The sequence below is a fragment of the Bombus huntii genome, chromosome 4, assembly GCF_024542735.1.
Source record: "Bombus huntii isolate Logan2020A chromosome 4, iyBomHunt1.1, whole genome shotgun sequence".
Lineage (NCBI taxonomy): Eukaryota > Metazoa > Arthropoda > Insecta > Hymenoptera > Apidae > Bombus > Bombus huntii.
In genome coordinates, this window is record NC_066241.1 from 7,633,536 (window position 1) to 7,655,225 (window position 21,690).

Genomic DNA, 21,690 nt, shown 5'->3' on the forward strand with positions numbered 1-21,690 from the left:
TAACGATCGATCGAAACAGATTACGACGTTACTCCAGCAACAGATTTTCTTACATCTTTCTACATGGAAAAATAAGAAATTGATACTATACCCTTGTCGATCGAGTTCATTTTACGTCATGAATATGCATATCGTATTTTAAATCTCAATTTCCAATCTGCCTTTTTCATCGACGATCAAAGTCAAACATCGCCTTCGTTTAATTATACTTGATACGAACGAATCTCACGTTCGAGATTCTTTTATCGTGGCACAACAAGAAGCTGACTCAACCAATTTTCCAACTGACCTTTTTCGTCTCTTTTTTTTTTATTACAAGCAAGTTCATTACATACTTCAAATATGGGTTTATCGACACACCCTTATGGAGCGCACGCTTGGTATACCTACGCGTCGCGCGATCGTACGAGACAAAAGTCGAAGGAGCCGATTGCGCAAGAAACCGACGAGGAGGATCTGATATCTGACGTGGGGAACCGGTGTCGTCGCTTGGCGGCACCGGCGCTTCAGAAATCGAAACTCGCAGAGAGATAATTTCATTTTTTCCCCTGTCCTTCCGTTTTTCGTTGAATGCATCTCGCGGATACGTGAGTGGAATAGAGATCCTCGTTGGAACGATAAGTGGTAGCCACGATCCACGTAAAAATCAGATTTACACGGATGATCGGTTGAGTCACATTGACAGACCAGTTTCCACTGTGATCTTCCTCGTTGATTTAATTGGAAACTTATACACTGCGTTCACAAGGTTCCCGAGGTTTTGGCCCATTAAAGGTGCAAGCATTGAGACAACGCGTTAAAGTAAACGCAACGTCATCGATTCAGAATACGAACAAGATTTTCATAATTCGAGTTTATCATAGTGTCGTATGATACAAGTGTCGATGGAACAAGATATAATGGTCGTTCGAATTTCTTTTTGCAATCACACTCTTAAAAAGCAGAATTCAATGCAGAGTAACGGAGAAAAAGTTATAAATAAAACGTTGTTAACGCAACGTTGTCCCTTTAATGGATTGACGAGTTATCGAAAAAGACGAGCGGAATATTTACTACGCTCTGTTATACTTGTATTTTCACAAAGTGCCAAGTGGAGATATCTTGCAAAATAAAGTGCTTCCTTAAATCGATAGGCTATCGTCAAAAATATTGATTCACCGTTTAAAAATAATTTGTTGGGTACTTGATAAGAATTTGTTTAGAGATAAAAGTCTCACGGCATGACTGCTTCGACGATTATAAATATCAGCAGTTATATTATTTAGCGATCAACGTTAATAGATACTTAATACTCTTTGGTATATATTTAATTATTATATGGAGGTTTAAACGAGAATTGTTTCGTACGATCTCTGCACGAACCGTTTCAACGTTGAAACGTCGTTTTCAACAGCGACAGGATTTCAACGATGAATTGCGCCGACAAGGTTTATGCCTTTGGCTGATCCCTGCTCTTGCGATGTCGCCTAAAGCTACACGTTACTTTCGAGGTTTCTTTGGTTCCGGATCAGAACACCCGTCAGTACCTGATTATTAGCGATGTGCCTGGTCCAATCGTAAAACATGTAGCAAAACTTTAATCACCAACATCGTATTTTCCATGTAAAGACACGATTTATCGTGCTACTATAATCATTTCTGACACGTACATTAAACAAGCAGCAGGGTAACAATTTTATCCACTTTTTGCCTACTTGTAATGGAACAACGAAAGCTCTAACGTTATATAATTAAAAGAAATATAAATATTTGAATTTTTATAATTTGCAAATTTTGCCGCAGCTTATAGAACGCTTTGTAACGAGTAAGACACATGCTATTTTCGCGATGATAGATCGCGTGTGTACTGTGGCATTTAAAGATGAAAATTACCGAAGTGACCGTCTTTTATTTGGCTGAACGCCATCGCCGGACCCAAGAGTTAACACAATGAACGTTTGAATTCGTAGTGTCCAGTTAACACGATTAAATCGTGCGACGAATCGCTGAATAAGAAAACGTCCGGTGAAATGGAATAGAACGACTTGTAATGTAATTTAATGATACTTGCTGTCAGAGACCGGACAGTCTGGCGATGGAATCTTACGTGTTTGCTCTTTACGTATGAAAATTATATTACATTTCTTCTGTGAAAATGTAAATACGCGTCTCGCTATCCGATATTCAAATATCGTTTCAATATTCCAATACTCTTTTATATCAGGGCTCAACGGAGAGACATATTTTGGTAGGACACAAAAAAGTGATCGAAGAAAGAAAGCTACAGTCACGATTAACCATACCACCAATTTTTTGCTTACACGAGAAGACTCTGCGAAAGGCTTGAGATCGTTCTTGCAGAATAAGCAAACTTCTTGGAACAAAGTATCTGTTTAATATATATATATATATAACATATTTCCCTTATCTTTGTATCGCCGAGGAATTATATTAATTTACACTATATCATAGGAATGCAATTTTATTGGCGACAAAATTATTAACGAACAAAGATATCAAAGAATAGATCAAAAATTAATTATCAATTTAAAAAATATGGGTTCCCATGAATAGCGCAAACGGACGATTAAAGAATAATACTTCGTGCCTCGTTAAATATCGTTTAATATGGAACGGCACGATACAATTCTCTTGATCCTTATCGAATAGAAGGAGAAATTTGCTTATCGATAGTCGTTCGTTAAAGTCTCTTATTTACGTTATCATTTTAATGGATCTGTTCGACTGTCAATTTTACCACTGACAAGACGATAGTACCGTTAAACCGAAACTCCCCGTAGCTTGTCGACGAAAAGGAAATATTGCTCTCTTTGTACGCGTGTACGGTGCGGCAGTTATCAAGATATTTCAAGATGCAAAAGTTTCTTGTCCTTAACGTAACAAGTTCCTTTTCGTAATAGCCATCGGGCACTCGATGCGGTTACCTTTTCCAGCGCTCTGTGTTTTTAATCAAACTATAAATCACTTAAGTGCGCATCTCGCAACATGACATAATTACGTCTTATGCAATGCCGCGTTAACGGTATAACAAATTTTATGAACATAAAGTATTATACCTGGTTCATATACGCTGTACAGGTATAAGTCGTGCAAGTCGAAATGCTAGTTACCAAGCGATATAAATTATGTACTGACAAATCGTTGACTGGAATAGCGATATACGTCATCCTCTCGTACAATTGATATACGAATCGTGGAACATTCGTTTTCTTATATTCGAACGTTCGTTCAAAAATTCGCTATAATACGTTTAACAAAGTCGAACAAATTTATTACGCTAGCCGAGGATTCTTTTCTTGAATAATTTTCCACTTATCGCGTCACCTTCTTGTTTATCCAAGTGGTTGGTAAACTCTCACTCGACGATCGTAAAAAGACGATATTATAAAGTTCGGCAGTTGTAACTTTCCCGTTTTATTGACTCCATAAACGGAAGAAAAGTTGGCTGACGCGCAGGGACTACCCCTAATCTCGGTGCTTCGTGGTACACAAGAAGCCGATAGACCGATTATTTTTAGAGATGGCTCGTGCCTTCGGGACTTTCCTCGGTGCTAAACAGCCATCGCATTTATCTGTCGGATATAGGCCGGCTTTTCTTGTCACGGGCCATGTGCTTTTTCAAGTCGCTGTTGCATGCAGACCTTGTTTCATAATTACCGTGAGAGTAAGGAAGTGAAAAAGGGGAAGAGGAAACGCGAACGAACAGCACAGCGATCGCGGTTATTTCCTCTTTTTCTAAAAATATAACATCGAAGCTATCTAAACTATACCCAGTGAAAACACTACAATTGTGATATACGATAAGCGCGAGTCAAACTGTGTCGTAGCCGTAGACTGCGTGGCAAAGTGCCTAAGGATCGATCGCACGAGATCGGACGTTCATCCTAGTGTATTAACTACGATCTGGGGATAATTTTAAAAATATCCGCAGAAATTAGTATACGTGATGTCACGTAGAGATTTGGGCGTACGTTAGCACGTGGCAAAATAGTCTGTTGGCTGTCTCAAGTCTTCGAAAGTACGTTATGATTGGGAGGAGAGAAAGAGAGGGAGAGAGAGAGAGAGAGAGAGAAGAAAGAGAGGGAGAGCTGTTGCAAAGTCATCGAAAAATCGTCGATGAGTTGCACTTGTTGAAGGAATTATGCGAGCATAGTAGCTACAAGAAAATACACAAAAAGATCCATTGTACACGTGGAAAGTATAACGTTGATGGATTCAGTATACAAAAATATGTATAACGTTATATAACGTTAAGAATTCGAAAGAGCCCAGTATGACATTTACGTGTGACATTTGATAGTCCAAAAAAAAAAAAAAAAAAAATAAATAAAAAGAGAGGACAGTTAATTATATACGCTCAACTTGCGTCAATGATATTCGTTAATAAAAAATTTTTTATTATATTTATCGAACGACCTACAACAAGAATTGGTATTATTGCGATATACAACTTTATTACATCGTTTCATGGAGTATTTTATGGAGTAACTATTTATATTAATGTATAAATTTGCTACCGTGCTAGGAAATATAGCAATTTCTAGGAGTAAAGGAAATTCTGCGAGACAAATTGTCTCATAAATAGTTATATGAATATCTAAACGGTGAAACGATGGCTTGCGTTCATTTGCATAAGCCGACAACAGAAATTCAAAGTTCGAGCGACAGAATTTTACAGTGTGATCGGCAAAGGATATCGAGAGATATGAACATGCAAATATCAGGGAGAAAGACATTTCTCGCGTGCTTGTCCCAGTCGTTTGAAACGCTCGTACTCTCCACTTGGAAAATTGCCGTTGGCGTTTGCTTTGATTCCCTACCCGGAGAAAACAAAGAAAATAATAAATTCATTCCACGATATTTCGCTACACGTTAAGGTACGTAGGATTTCAAATATTTTTCACGCTACATTTATACTCGTACTCGTGAATACTCGTACGTTACTATTACTTACAAAAGACTACAGTTTTCTCGGATCAAAATAGTTTTGTACAAATTTCTTACGAAAAAAGTTCAATTTATTAAATTCCAAACATACGTGAATATCTATCGTAGAAGATCGATATCTTCGATCGAAGAGAATGCTCTTGCCAATTAAGAGAAATCTAAAATAAAGGTATCGAAACGCGTAATTCGATTAAATGGATTAAATGGATAATTACGTTGGAACTAACGATACGGTGGTTGTCTCGCTGAATAGGTTAGAGAATTGGAATTCAGGTTGAGTTTCCGCGAAGCTCCTGCCAGACGATTTCACGTGAGTTGCATTCGAGCAACGGGGAGATTCCTAACAGGTCTAACCCATTTCCTGAGACAATGCCTATATTCGGGCCTTTTCAGCATGGGAAATGAAAATGTTAAACGATTATCCTGCTAATTAGAAGGTAACTATCATCGGTAACTACATAAGCGTTTCTAAAACACATTGATCGAACAAGGAGCATAATTGTCGCCGCATATCGACTCAACCAATTACCAAAAAATTCAAATTCCACGGTATATTGCTTCTAAACGTGCGATTAAAAGAAAATCGACGTTAAGAGCGAACGACGGAGATGCAAATATAAGCTACGAGATGGATTTACTAATTACACGATAAATTTGTCGTGTTTGAAATTTTCTTAGTCATTAATATCGCTAAATTGCATGCTATGCGTGTAACTATGCGTGGGAAATACTTAATTTGCAAAGAATAACTTTCATTCCGTGTGCTCGAAGCTTATCAAGTTGGCAATCGTACCGTAGGAAACACTGTTGGCAGGTAACAGTAAGCAAGCGAGTGCGAATCGATTGCACAGTTCATTTGGACTATTGTTTACTTAGCATTTCATCAAATTTATATGCGAGAACGTATAATCAATTCAGGATCGAAACACCGGATGTTAATTAAATAATAATAGAAAATTCATGGTTCGTTGTAATATTTACGAAGAATAGTGGACTCTGCAAATAGAAACGATACTAATCATGCTCAAACACTGACGTTAAATTTATACGAGCTTTGTGGTCGTTACAGTACTTTACATACGAACAGTTCCACATAGTAATGCAACGCGAAACCAGACTTGCGAAACTCGTGCCCTGCATTAAATTTCTTACGGCTAATTTTTCTCAGGTTGTAACCGCAGGTGTCACTGTCATAAGCTACACGCTTCTCCATATCCTCTATTTGACACAGCTCATGGTGATCTCGGTCGAACGCTCTGTATCACTTGCTTAATAAATACTCGATACGTAATAACAGCTACGTATCCTATATTAGACTTAGACAAAAGAAAGACCAATTTACTTTCTTTGTTTCCTCGATGTGAGTCATCGAATAGAATACGGGGGCTAGCGAATCGATCTAGGTGACGGAAGCAGAGAAGAGACGGGTTTAACGATCCCAACGACCCATGGAATTCACGGAATGTGCATAACGGTGATGGCGTAATCTGCGAGAAAAAATGGGCGGCTCGGCGGCGAAAAAAAAGGAATATCGAGCGGCAGCTAATAATCGCCTTGGGCTCCGTAATCGGTTGGGCCTTCTTGAACGGCTCGCGTTACTTTATCAGGTTTTCCTGGATCAGCCAGCGGCCGCGCAAGTGCGCGAATTCGATTCACCTTGGCCAGCTGAACGATACTAAGAAAAGATCGCAGACAGTACTTGGCGGATTACAAAGCGTCCAATTTCTTAGGAAGAGTATTGCAAAATTATAAAACTGCATTTTCACACCTGTGTAAATTATTCTTCGAACCTTCGTTCGATTTCGAAGCAAGGAATATTTAGTAGAAGTTTTAATCGTCGTTGTAGAACATGCGAATATTGATAAGAATCTCGAAACAAATCAATTTGAATATTTTTAGTATAAAAATATAAATGTCATACGGTGAATGCAAGGCATTTTATCAGGCGAAATTTCCTTCAAGGACAACGATACGATAATGACGAAATCATCGCGCTGACCAAATTATTGTTAATCGTTCGATCGTCCGTCAGCACAATTTACACATATCATTCAATTCTGTTAATGTTCCTGTGGTTACACACATACGTACGAAGCTGAAACCGCTTGATTCGCGAGAGATATGCAAACGCACCGTGAGCACCCGGACGATTGTTCACACGACGAAATTACGCAATCGGTCGTTGAATCATATCCAATGCGTTTCGTGAACACATTAAACTTTCACATTTCCATTAACGAAAACTGAAAAACTTCTTTCGCGAGATAGACACCAGTGGAATTACTTATCTCTGAATCATTCGTACTACTTCTCTCATTGTATTATACATTATCGCGAATTAGTTGGAAATAAATGCTCGAAAGAAATGCTAAAATCAGTTCTAGAAAAATACCCATGTGCTAAATGACTCTGGTATTTAACACATAAAATGCATTCGATACGTTCACTACATCTCTGATACGAGACCAGCTGAAGTTATAACGTGCTAAAAGGATATCTTAAAAATAATATCTGAAACACTTATTACAGTGATTGCCATCTTAAGTAACATTCACATGCAGAGTATACTATTATGTGAGATACGTAATTACACTTGTGCATTATCATAATTTCGTGCTGGTCTCGATAGGACAATGAATTTTGTATATTCGACTGACGCAACTCGGACTTTCACTTAACTTTCCGACACAGAAGCAAGTACCAAGTAAGTGTTCGTGACGAGCTATAAAACCACCCTTTTATTATGCTTTTTTTTTCTTGTCAACGATAAAGAATTATTATGATTCCTGGAATTTGTCACCTTAATGGCTCGTATTAAGCAGCTTTACGAACTGGCTTACGCGGCTCAGGAATTCTTTTTTCTCTCGTTGGCTGGCTTCTCGTGTGAATTTCAGCGTCCGCCCAGTAAAATTACAAAGAGAGAGAGAGACAGAGACAGAGAGAGACAGAGAGAGGCGGGAAAGGAGAAGAACGAAGAAAGAACGAAAGATGGGAAGAGGAGCGTAACGGGACCGAAAATGGGGATGCATACGCAATGTAGCCAACGATTATGCGGAATCTCGATTGATTGGTTGGATCGTTAAGAGCGACACGAACGGAACGGGACCGAAGGAGATCTCGAGATGGAACAGACGTATGTACATATATGTATACGTAATAGCAAAGAGATCTGATATACTGTATGAATAATAGCGATGGACGATACGTATCTGAGCAACGTTGCTGCGCGACGACGTGGAAATATTTCTTCGTACGCAACTATTAACGCTTTAAGCTTCCAGCCATTTAAGTATGCCGCCACCCCTGCGACAGTTGGCTTAAAGAGTATGGCGAAGATCGTAACTTCGTCACTTTATTACGTCTGTGACCAAGTTCAAGAAAGTCTGGTAAACGCCCTCCTGCTGTTCTTCGAGGATTTTAACCCTTTAGTAACGACCGCAATAAAAGGATTTGTCATTCTTTATACAATGTTAACTTTTTCATTAAACGAACGAAATTTAGAAATTTATTCCGTCTAATAATAACATAATTTAATATCGACGAAGATGATATGATAAAAATGCGATAAATTTTCAAGGATTTCAGAATCTTATTTTTCAAACTTGAAATATAACGAAGGTAGCGATCGAACGTTTTCCGTTTGGACTCGTACTATTGTTTTACACTTTGCGATTCATACAGCGAAACAATGTTACACGTATAGCGATCGAGACGCGTTTTCCTCTGACTTTCATTGAGGTTTAAAATGCTCGTACGCATTCGATGCAGTAGACGCGAAGTGTTCCGGCGCCGCTTCGTTCTCTCCTATTCTCGTTCTTTTTTTCGTTCGCATTTCCCGTCACAGGGCTTTGCAGCCTTTCTTCCTCATTCGTCAACGACGTCATAGCGTTTTTCCTACCGCGCTTTCAACGCGTGTCGACAACAATGCACGTAAAAAGCACGCGTGAGCATTGTTACTAGGCGACACCGGATTTTTGTACAATATGACGAAGCCACGGCTGTTTAACGCGTACAAACACGCTGTAAAGTCATTGTCTACGTCTGTTTGCACGATTCTTCGAGAACTTTACTTTATGTTCTGTTTCTTAACAAGGTGCCGCTGTTATGCTTCGTTTAGTCTCGCGAAAACCTAATAACGAAGTGCATGCTCCAATTCTTATTTCACAAACGCTGTATCTCTTTTCAAAGAAGTTTACGAGAAAACACGAGAAATATCTGTGTATATCTTTTCTACAATTACTAATTCATCTATAATTATCAGCAGGTGAACTCACAGGAGTTTAATTCCTTTTTAAATAACTGATCGATACAACTACGAGAAATTTCTTTAACGAGAAAGATTTCAGTCGAACAGCCGTAGCCTACCTGCGCTCTAGAAAGATACATAGCTAAAAAATATTCGCTAAATAATATTTGTTGCAACAATTATTCGAAAGCTGCGAGTTTTTTTATTTCTCCCGCGTTAGCTGTTACGTTAGCCGTATTAAAGCGATATTTCAACGAGATAGCGGTAATTTCGTACGATATTTTTCCAGGTTTCGGTATAAATGTAACGAGCGCAAACAATACATGCACGCAGGAGGCGCAAGGACACAACGACGCGAACACGGGATGCCGTGTTAACGAGATACTAATTCGTTGGTAACACGAACGCAAGAGTTGCTTTTCGTTGAAAATACAGATAGGAGAGAAAGAGGAGCGATTCGACGATCATGCATCGATGCACGCGGCCGCCGCAATTCCGCGTACGTGCACACCTGTGTAAAATACCGCGAGTCGATGAGCCATAGTCTGACTAATTGCACTCGAGTTTCGTTTCTGTCCATGATTGCCCCGCGGCCCCGGCCTGACGAAAAATTTGCAACCGACCTATCCAACAAATTTCAATGAAATTGCATCGCGCTCACAGGCCAACACAAACGCGTTAAAAGCTGGCTGCGCTTCGCGTTTCCGCCACCCATGAAACTGTTCAAACTGTAGAAATAATGCGTGGCGAATAACATTTAACCGCGCTTTCGTTGATTTTCCCCTTTTATTCTTTGCCACGACCGCTGCTATAAAAGGTATCGTCGTACTCGTCGTTAACTTCGTTTTTATTATATCGTTCAATTTACGCTTGGGTATAATTAATTAAATTAAAACACTGGCTTTACACAATTTCTACACTTCAATCTTGTTGCGATCCTGCAATTTTTTATGTCTCAAATTCGCTTTCGTTTCAACCGAATTGAGGGCTTTTATCAAAAAAATCATATCGATAACGGTTCTTTCTTATCTGTCGAAAAATTTAAGAAATTTTCCAACGATAGAGAAACTCGATTCGGTCGAAAATGATCCAAAGAACGGGCGTTAATTTTATCCTCGTTTCACGGAATGTGCAACTAAAAACATGTCTAGTCGAATTGTCTGTCATAATTTTTATGACGTTGAAACAAGTCCCGAGACGATAAAGATTATATCTGCATAACGTCATTAGATACACTGCGCATAGCACTCTAATAATACTATAAATTGAAATACGCCGAATATCATTTAACGTGCAAGTTATTCTCATTTGCATTTACGCTGTTATTTCGAATAATCGTCGTACAGAATTGCTCTTCTGGCACGTTCGTAATAACCGTGGATACATACCAGAAACCAGATATGTTCGCGTATATGTACAGGGTTATCGTACATTTTACCTGGAAAACAAGCATCCGCGTAAAACGCCCAAGTAATGAATGCACCTTCTAAAATCCTATCATATTTCATCTTATACGTTGACACATATACCGATGTGAAAATTAAATAGGAATATGCACGAACTTGTGCGTATTTGTGTTTATGTGAATATTCAGAAGCACGGGAATAATACGTGTGTACGTACAATACAATCGTTTCGAAAGAGCTGATCTAAAGAAACGTGACTGTGTTTCAGACAGCTCGAAACCGCTGTGTCGTTCGCTTCGTAGCGTGAACGTTTCCCGCCCAAGAATACCGGAAGCGCTGGAATTCGTTTCAACGCGACCGGCGTTTCTGAAGGCCGTTGTTGTTGCAACGTAAAAAGTAAAACCGCAGCCTAACCGAGTAAAAGTTGACGCGTTGTTCATCGATGTCGGTCGTAACCTTCTTTTCCTTTTCTATCCCGCCTTTTTTTGTTCCATCTTTTTGTAACTATTACAAAATAATCACGATCGCGTTAAGATTTTTTTCATACGAATAACGAGGTTACCAAATAATAAATCTGTTAATGTCTCTTCCGTATCTTTCCGGTTCCTTGTCTTACAAGCGTTCAAGAAATTGGGGACTTTTCGTTCCTGACTTTTACAGTAAGTAGGCTTATCGTTCCAAGTTTACGTCGAGTTGTAAACTCTTTCGTTGAAAGTTCTATCACTTATTATAGCGACCCTACTTCCATCCTTCCAAGAATTTAATGCTGCATAAGGATCGCCTGATGGTTATATACCCTGTCGTTATATGTAACGATATAATTTTTCTTTTTTTTTTTTTTTTCATTCCATTTAAAGATATTATTTCTTCCGATCCCAGGTGATCCTTACGTAGCATTAAGTCCTTGGAACGACGGAAGTAGGATCACTTACGTAAGATCGTATAAGTGCAATAGGTATGCCAGTCTTTCGACGAGAAGCACGAACACGCAGATTAATCTGCACAGGGACGAGCGACCTGTGCGACACTCGCTGCGGTTATGTAATTTATTTTACGTTCATTTGAAGCAGCGACTCGATGGTACAGAAATACCGATCGTTCGTATGTTTACTGTCGACGATTAAATACTAACGTCGAATAATGTAGCTTCGACATTCTTCGAGTAAATCTCCAACGCGATGGCAAACATTTAACGAACACGTGTAATAAGACGAACAGCTTATTCGTCAAATAAGCTCTTAATAATTTCAGTTTCAAGGATTAGCAACGAAGGAACATTTATTTAAATTAATAAAAATGATAACGTTTCTTGTTTAATTGCAACGAGCGGAGTAAGGCTGCGCGAAGATTAAGAGCGACCCACTTATTTCGTATTATTTCGTTTGCCTCGAAATCCCAGGTCTCTCTTGCTCGAGTCTTACTCTCGGTGTGTGGCATAGAGATTTAAATTGAAATTACGGTCTTGACGACGCTAATTATTTCTATTACCAGTGGAATTAAAATTGTACGACCAGCTCAATGACGCGGAGCAAGCACTTTCCTGTCGTTCGACCGCTGCACATGTGATCGTGTCAGATCTGGCTAAGGTCGAGGCAGAAACGGACAACTTCGTTAAGAATCGTCATTATCGTCCACGGCGAATATGTTATTCGCCATAACGTAATTCTGTTTTACCTAACATTCTAAGTAATAGAAGCTTATTTCCTTACAGCGTCGATGCTATACATTCGGTAATTTAAATATCGAAACTAAGAAAAAATTTACCTGTTAACGTCAAAGAACTCTTTATCGTGCTCGATTCGTACGTCAAACTTTTTCCGATTCCAGATATCCATCGTGGCGACAATAGAGACACTTTACGGAGATCAAAGTCTATTTCGATCCACTGAAGCTGTTCTTGAATCACCGTTGTATAATTCGCGAACGACAACAGTTTAAGAATTTACGAACGCACACTGTCAAAACAATCGCAACGGATTTCTCCGCGAACTACGTTCGACTCGAAATAATAAGAAATTTCAACACGCTCTTTCACAACTACAGGCTTCGATTTCTACGTTGTACATCGAAAATCGTTATTTCGTTCGTAGTTTGCAGCGAATCTTGTTAAGGAGTAGCCACGAAGGGCATTTATCGTCACAGTGGTCGTGACCAATTCATTGTCGCTTCACCGAGAGAGCGAAAATATCGCTTCGACTGGCCATGCCTATTTATAAACCTTCTTAAGGAGATTCTCGGACGTTTTGCTTCCTTCTCTCTTTCTCTTTTATAGCAATAACCTCTCTTTGTTCTGGGACACTGGAACCGTGGTCCCTTAAAGAGAGTTCCTCGTCGAGAGATCGAATAAGGTGGCAAGCCAACGCGAACAAACCCGCGTCACGAGAAACAGGACGATTGATCGTCGTATCGTTTTCAAAGTATCCTTTACACCATGAACACCGTACTAAATATCGCGCACCCTCGATTATACATTTCGTACGATCTCCCATCGTTTCTCATCCTCGTCACGTTTTTCGTCTTCTGACGATTCTTTGATATTTCATTTTGATCGAATCGTTTCTATGTTACAGCGTTAAGGCGTTACGAGCTTGAGTATCAAATCTTCCTCGTTCTTGAGCTTCCTTCCCGAAACATCTCTTCTAGTATCGAGTGAAATGGTCCCATTTGTCAACGTCGTTTCAGCAAGGGCTGAAAATTTTATCGCGAACATAAAACGTAATACCATTCACGTTACGAGGATTACAAAAATCCAAGGTCCATCCTTTTCCATTTGACCTACGTCTTCCTCCAGCGAGTTTCATTTATCTCGCGCAACGCAGAAAAATTGGAGTTGTAACGTGAAACGAAATATCCATCCAACGAAAACGCGTCCAGATGCTATTTTTCTTTTTTTAAATCCAACGATATTTAGAATCTCGTGACATAAATTTTCATTTCAACTGACCCCTTATTTTTAATTCTTCGTGGTTAATTCGAGTATTTCATTTACAGGATATTCGATTTTACTCGTCTCTATTTACTGCGCTGTTTCATTCAATTCTGAAACTTCAAGAACACTCTCGTACGATATCTCGTGTTTACCGACACTGGCGCGAAAATATAACTCGGGAAACTGTTGCAGCATCCGTACTAACAGACCACCACTCGTCGGGTACTACTTGATGATAGATAGAGGCCACAGATATAACGCATCCAGTAGCCGAGTCTGAATGTATTTTTGCTATTTGCTTTTGCTATTTGCTCTTACTATTTGCTCTTGCTATTACCATTAATTCTCGATATCTTGTAAAAATACAGCATCGAACAAGCACTATCTAATTTCCAAATTTGTCGCCGTCAAACATTTTTACAACGGTAGTCCTTCTTAAACGTTAACGACACGTAACAGATAAGAAAATATCGATAATTTTCCAACTAACCGACGTTCAGAGATCACTCACTGTAAAACTTATTATGAAATCTAAAAAGAAAAAAAAAGAGGGAATACCAGTTACGTGAAACTCAATTCGGACAATGTATGTCCGTTAAAACTGACGATATTATTTTATTACATTCTGTATAACTTTCTCAAAGATACATATCGCGTATGCGTTTCCCGGCACGACGCAAAGTTTCCAGCGAGATCGGCACAGCATCCACGCTACCGGATCACTCGTGAGACACTAACCGACAAGAGACAGAGAACGCAGACACGAGGTAGAGGTAAGCTACACCGCAATTGGTCGGGTTGGGAGATGGAAGAGTGTATGTTAGCAGGATGCGGAGAAAGAAGGAGACGGCGGATAAAAGTGGGAAGTAGAAATAAGCAGGTAGTGGGAGTGGAGTAGTAGCTGGTTGCGTATACGAGCCTTAAAAGCAGGTATCCACGTGGCCGGTGCTCGTAACGTGGGGTCAGTTCGTACCGCGATGAAGCAGTTTGCCATAAAAATAACGAGCCGAAACTTTTGAGGTCTTATCCCTCTTTACCTTTTTTTATCATCGAAATCTTTCACGGTATTTGCAATTTGCTACGGTAACTGCGGTCCTTGCCGATGAAAGGTTCGATTACTTCGCGCGTTTCCAAAGCTTTCTCGACATGGGTTTCGATAGAAGCTTCCCTATATATAGCCTTTATGAACGGTAGAAGACATTTTCGATCCGATGAAGCGCAATACTGGGACCCTCTTGCACAACACTTTGTTAAATAGTAATAGCGAATCGACAAGTGACGAGTTTTGGAGCGTGGATTTCCGTCGTTCAGTTTACAACGTACAATTTCTGAACTTTAGATCTTACGTTGTACTATTTTACGATTTTACAATTTCACGTCGAATAGGAAAATCGGTTGTCTCGTAATTTATCGAATTCACTTGTAGACATTTATCAAATTTATTGCCGTTATTATCAAATTTGTTGCTGTAAGATTTTACTAACAGCATTAGTTCGATTGTGCAAAATGGCTCTGGCAATATTTTGCTGTTCTTTTTATTCGAAAATTATCATGAATTCCGACAACTAGTTTCCGTTTATTTGTAAGGATTGCAGCATAATACACGGGCAATTTGGAAAGCCAATGAGGTTTCCATTTTACTCGATATGCAGTTACATTGTGAAGTTCTGAAATATTCCCTAATTTGATGTTGTACTTTCGTGGGAAAAAGAGAGCATAGGAAAACAGGACCACCCTCTCGGACCGGATCCTGCAAGGAGTAACTCCTACGACACACAATAACCAAGTAAATTGGATGGAAATTCATGAGCCGAGAGCGGTCAACGCGTTTTCTACCCTGCGTGCATTTTGCATGAGTTGCCAGAAACTAGCTTCGACGTCGCTTATTTTATTTACGAGGGTTCGTATTTTGCGGCACCAGGAAAATTTCTCAGCAAAGATTTAAAGTTTGATGACGATGAAATATATTCGATTAATATCAAAGTCAGTGTTACATCAATTACAATTGACAACTAGATTAAAGTAGACACATTTATCTGTTAACTGCAAGGGTCTGTACATATCTGACATATCTCGAAGTTGCGTTCAACGCCCTAGAAAACATTACGAAATACCAAGCGTATCTTATCGCGAAATATTTGATCAGCACGTGAGAGTTTTCTTGCGAAAACTGGACGTTTCATCTTTATTGCTATTTGTTCAGACACTAAGTAAAACTGCATAGGAGTTATGACCGAAGAAGTTTTAATTTGTAGACAAAGAAAATTTATAGAGGTTCGCGTGACAACCAATAGAAGCTGACAGATGAGCTCTTACAAAGAGGAATCTTGCTCTGCTGGACACTAATTAACCAAAGAACAGGAGATAGAATTATAGCCGAGAAAGATGACGAGAAGGATAGTTGGAAATTGCATGTTGTGTGGGTGCAATGCCTAGTTCTTCTTCACATTTTTCTCATTCCCACGTTCCTTTGTAATGATTAGCTAGCCACATACTATCAATATATCCCGTATGCGAACACTAAGACTAGTAATAATTGACCGAAAAGTAAATATGAACGAAAAGAAATTGAACATTGTTCAAGTCTAAACTATTTCACGAAGAATATAGTTGCCAGTGTACATTTGTTTGAACGCTGCACCGTAAATTACTTTATTTCCAAAGGAAGAGGAAGAACCATTTCCAACCAAAATTTCTTCCCAGGAAACCACACCCATGTTTCTCTGCTGTCCTCTCGATCTCTCTTCCAACCTGCCGTGTAAATATCGCGTCTATATCTGGGACACCTGTGGCGAGCATTTTCGTTGACTTGCTAGACAAGGACATACGGGCGATTGGGTAAGTATATTTGCACTTGGATGTGGTTTTTGTCCATATTCTTTCGTAACAAAGCTATTCGATTAACTATTACTTCAAATATTTACGAAATAACGTTTATCAAATTATCTTTGATCTATACGTATGCTGTTCGCAAAATTAATTATTATTTTAATAATAATGTCGTATCGTGTATTATCACTATAATTCTTCAAGAATTTACACCGTTGCATACCAAATATATACCGTTTCAATTATATGGATTTTACAGAAAAGGTTTGTTTCAAATAACCATATTCTATAAAGTTTCATGTAATAAACTTTCGTATTACTTTCTTAGAACGTTCATGATTGAACTAGTCTTTGTTAAGCTTCCTCAGAATCCCGTCGTAAAAGACTAACACGTTTCTCAGGAGAAAAATACGATGAACGATATAAAGAAGTAGAAGACTTTAATTATCAATTACCGTAGTTAACGCGAGCTTGTAAAATGTGATATTTTTATGGCTATCAAAGCGGAGCCGCGCTTCTCTAATAAAGTTTTCTCATAGCTACCGTAACGTAATCCATTTATTTATTTCTAAAGCGTTGCTTATATTTATAATTTATTAGCGCGGTATCGTTAAAAGACGGCTGGTTGACTAATAACGTATACGCCGAATGACTCACACTCACGGGAGTGGACTCTCCGTGAAATAGAAATAGATCTCGATGGACCGGCTCGGATGGTCAGAGATGCGATGCTAGCCACCGATTCCGGTTTGGTCGATGACTCTTTTAAAAACAACACCAACCTCTTTCACTTGACTAATCTCGCGATAAAAAGGAAACAATAACTTCTTGAAAGAAAACAAATTCGCTCTTTCCTTTTTAAAAACACCGATCCCATTATTTATCAAAGTTTCCCTATTTGTATATCGTGTTTATCCTTCGTGATAAGAGCCCTGCCTTGAACAATATTAGGTCTGTGTACGGTTTGTTTTACATTTATATTGAAAAGTGACAAGAACCAGTGATATAACTTCCTTAGATATAAACATTATGAAAAAATCTTATAATATTACTCTCTTATAGATATCCTATATAAAATTTATTATACTTTTACGAATATCCTATATCGAAAATGTTAGAAAATATAAAAAGAAAAATAGATTATATTATTCGGAAATTAGAATGCCTATGGTAACTATAACGAAGCACCGTGGAGTAATCCTCTTTTAACGAGGATAATTTAAATTTGGAACAATGATTTGGCGAGACACGCAAAGTTTAACTGACAAACTAGAACATAGGTTTTGGAGCAATCAACGGTTTCCTGTTTATCGTGGAAAAAGCTTAGAAAGTACGCGTTCCCTTTGGTTTACGACTGGGACGTGTCGCAGGAGTTACTGTGGCCTGTAAAGTGACGTGCTGTAAGTCGCGTGCTGCGTGAGCAAACCTTGAAGAAAAACACGTGATTCGGGTTTCGCGCTTTGCCGTGCATATACCTCAACGCGTATACGTGTTACATTTGGGCACGTTTTCGTGTGTACACGTATAGCCGCGTGGCACCGAGCACAGACGCAACCTCGTTGCTTTAATTATAGACCGGAGCCCTTCTTCTTTCCTTCGTCCACCCTCGACACCGCGAAATTGGAAAGCGTACGTCTGCCACGGATCGCGCTCGTTTAGTATAGCAAAGGGTAGCAGAATTTTCGGAAAATTCCCAAAATGTACTGCGTAAAATATTTGTGGCAATGAATCAATTGTAGTTTTCTTTGTTAATAATATTTTTAGATAGCATCGATAATTGGAACGATTTGAGGAAATGATCCTCGTTTAATTAAGTTTCTAACCAAACATCTTCTGAGGTAGATGCTATTTGTGAATATTTAGGCTAGACGTCATGTTGGCATGAACGTTGAAAAAGTTTTAAAGAGATTACCCGAGAGCTCTATTCTAAGACGTTTAAAGTAACTTTGCTGCAACTTTACTAGGTCATCGAATGGTTAAGTAATATGTTGAACATCGAACAACTTCCTAAACTCTGTAAAGACAATTTTTGACACTATCGGCAGGCGAGACACGTACTGACCGAAACAAATTAAATTTTCTAACATTTAGCTCTTCACATTTTCTGATAGAAACTATCCATATCTTTCGCGAGAAGTACGTCAAAACGTATAGGTAGACGCATAGTTACATATTAAAAGATTTTTACAAATATTTGCGACTATAATAAGATATAACTAATTTGATGCTTTGTAAGTTTCGCATTACTCAAATCACTTCTTACATCGTACAGCGAAGATCACGTACTAATTATGGATTGGACACAGTCACAGGCACTACCTATTACGCCTACACATCTACGCGGATATAACTATTATTACGTAATTACATCGCGAAGATTATTCCTCTTTCTATTGTCGCAGGACAAGTACTGCTTGTTAGAAATAAAATCCATTAAAATCGCGAAACTACGCGAGATGTTTAAACGCAGCTGACTCCGGCTGACAATGAGCCATTTAAGATACCAAGCTACAACGAACCATTGACTCTGGTTATGAAAATGGGAAATGGCCTCGTTAGAATTAAGGACCAACCGAGTTAGTATATTAATTTATGTAATTTTCGTCTATTGTACAATTACCAAGAACAGTGTACTCAGACGTTAAACGATGATATTAAACGTGGAAGTATCAAACATAAAATCTCCGATTCAAGCAAGATATAAAATAAACTCGTTGCTAAAATATTTAATTAAACAGAATTACCGTGAACATAAACCTTCCATCCTAACACTTTTCCTTTTGTCTTCTATGTCACTTTGTCCTTTTGTCTAATTGAAGAAATTATAATTTGTAAATGTAATTTATCACAAATCGGATTATTAGAAATATACAACCTTTTTCGAGATACGTAGTTGCTACTTTACATTACAAATGTTATCTGCGGTCATCTTCGACCTGCACCACATTCTATCGAGATTATGCAAATAGAAAACACGACGAGGCATTATCCCACAAAGTGCAACTCGACTTTGTCGATCTATCCGGATGTGACACAGCTCGTTTTCACCGAGATGTAGTTGGGATTCATAAAATGCTCGTCTGTACTCACTTCGTCTGTCCATTCACATTTCTCCGATCTTTCCCTTAGTCCTTTCGCTACGGCTTCGACATTAGAATTGAAAAGTAGCGAGATCCAAGATGCAACGACTAACCAATCTGACTAAGAAGATCACAACAACGTTTCTAATAGGCTTTTGACTCGATAAGATAATCGCGTATTCTTGTCGTGAAACATAGTACACATAGTTTTTGATCGAATTCAAATCATTAAAAATATTCTGCGATGCCTTATATTATAGAATAATTGGGTTACTTTATAAAGTATCAAAAATTGTATCTGAGACCATGGCGATTTTTCTCAGATTTCTCACAATGAAAATAACAAATTCATTGAGTCGAATAAACGATAATATCGAAGCAAATTTAAAGAATATAACATTCTAAAAAACGTATTACGAAATGAAAATATAATATAGAAATCTTTCTTTTCTTTACAAGTAGAATTAATATTTTATATTTCTATGGCGCAACTGCAGATGAGTGGCACATTCGTCCAGATTTTATCTATGTACCCCGAATGCAGTTATAGGCTTTCTATTTTTAAAAGACAAGTCGTAAACGTCTGCATGCTGTGGTGATCGAGTCTCATTCGCTTCACGCTAAAGTTTTTGTACTTTCCTTCTACGTATGAAATATTCCAAAAATAATACTTTAACATCCGCCGATAAGCGGATAAACGTTACCTTACGCGTTATTTTGAGTGATATTAATGCCCAGACAGACAGAGTACACAGAAATTGATTCACATTTTTCCAGTAATTAATTATGAAACCAATCTACGATGGCTAGAAAAAAATATCGACACATACTTTTATTTTCCAATAAAGTGATTCTTTTTTATCAGGTTTTACATTTCATTTCCACAGTATCAAATTTGTATAATCATATCGAAGTACCATTAAACGACAGGAAATTTCGTTTACTTGGATCTAATTAATTTGTGTATAAAGGCAATACTATAATTCGAATGACGTATCAATGTTTCATAGCCACTGTATAATAGTCTAGAACTGTAAACGTGCAAAAATTTGTAAAAAGAAGCTTACCATTTGTTGAGCGTTCCTCGGCTTTCTATTTACGTCAATCACCTTTTGATTGGCTGCAACGAGAAATATACGATAATTAATACAAAGATGTCCTCTGCTGGTTAACGGGCAGCAAATCGTGAATTTATCGAGGTACATCACATATGGTGTTCGCGTATAGCACGTGACCACGTTACCCCACGAACTAACGACTTTACTGACGATTTATGTGTTATGGGTAACTGTCCAATACCATAAACGATTCGGCCATTGAGTACTGTTACTTGCCACTTTATTATTGGCACCAATCTCATTGACTTCCAAATGTACGGTTATCAATGTAATAATGGAATTCACTTACTGACTGCTTCAACTAGGTCAGCTAGAAGAACACCGTCACAAAGGTCCGACTGAAGATCTGTCACCCTTCTCTTGCACCCACCTCTCTCCAAATAGTAATTCGCCCAGTCGGTATAGATCTGCACAAAAAATAGTTCACGTTAATTTGATATGGTGTTTTTAAATTTAACAAGTTAATTCAATGCCTGATACAATCTCGTTTCTACAAATCAAAATAAATTTTGCGCCAATTAATATACGTATTTATAGAATTTCAATAAGAACTATAGAAATTACGGACTGCACGTGTATGCGGATTACACTGGTTGCTTAACAAAAAAAAACCAAAATAAAATTTGAAAATAATAATTTCTAGCGAATAAGGATATGTTAAAAAATGTATAACGTTACCGATCGCATCTGCTATATTATAAATATAATTTATAGCACAGTGATAGAAATCTGACGTCAAAATTGGACGGTCTGTCCATAGATTTTCGTCATCATCATCAAAAGGAGCACGATATTTTCATTCGTATTCTAATCACGCGTTCGCACGTCAACCGATATAGAAACGTTATCTCTTGCCTATTGCAACCATGTAGGCGCACACTTACGTTTATTAACTGCGGTGCACGCAAAGCCTATCCAAGTATGTATATGGCCCCCTGTTTGCAAGCTATGCATAGTTTTATCGTTCTGCCTACAGAGCGATACTTTACGAGCAACGCGTTTGAGCTGCAGGTGCGTTCTGTCTATCAGAGACATTACGATTAAATCAACCTCTGCGTACTTAATGATAATTGATTTCGTTGAATTTCATGAAATCGGAATTCCAATCGATTACATCGCTCGCACGACTGCTGCG

At 38.4% G+C, this 21,690-nt stretch overlaps 1 protein-coding gene across 4 annotated transcripts in view; it reads right to left on the reverse strand.

The window, feature by feature from the left end:
• Positions 1-21,690, reverse strand: part of LOC126865001 (protein sickie) — a 192,863-nt gene that overhangs the window by 124,258 nt on the left and 46,915 nt on the right. For all 4 annotated transcript variants that reach the window (XM_050616998.1, XM_050616996.1, XM_050616995.1 and 1 more), the window contains 2 exons: positions 20,845-20,962; positions 20,505-20,557 (listed from right to left, as the gene is read on the reverse strand). In XM_050616998.1, coding sequence (XP_050472955.1) covers positions 20,505-20,557; positions 20,845-20,962 — 171 coding nt within the window. The remainder of the gene's footprint in view (positions 1-20,504; positions 20,558-20,844; positions 20,963-21,690) is intronic.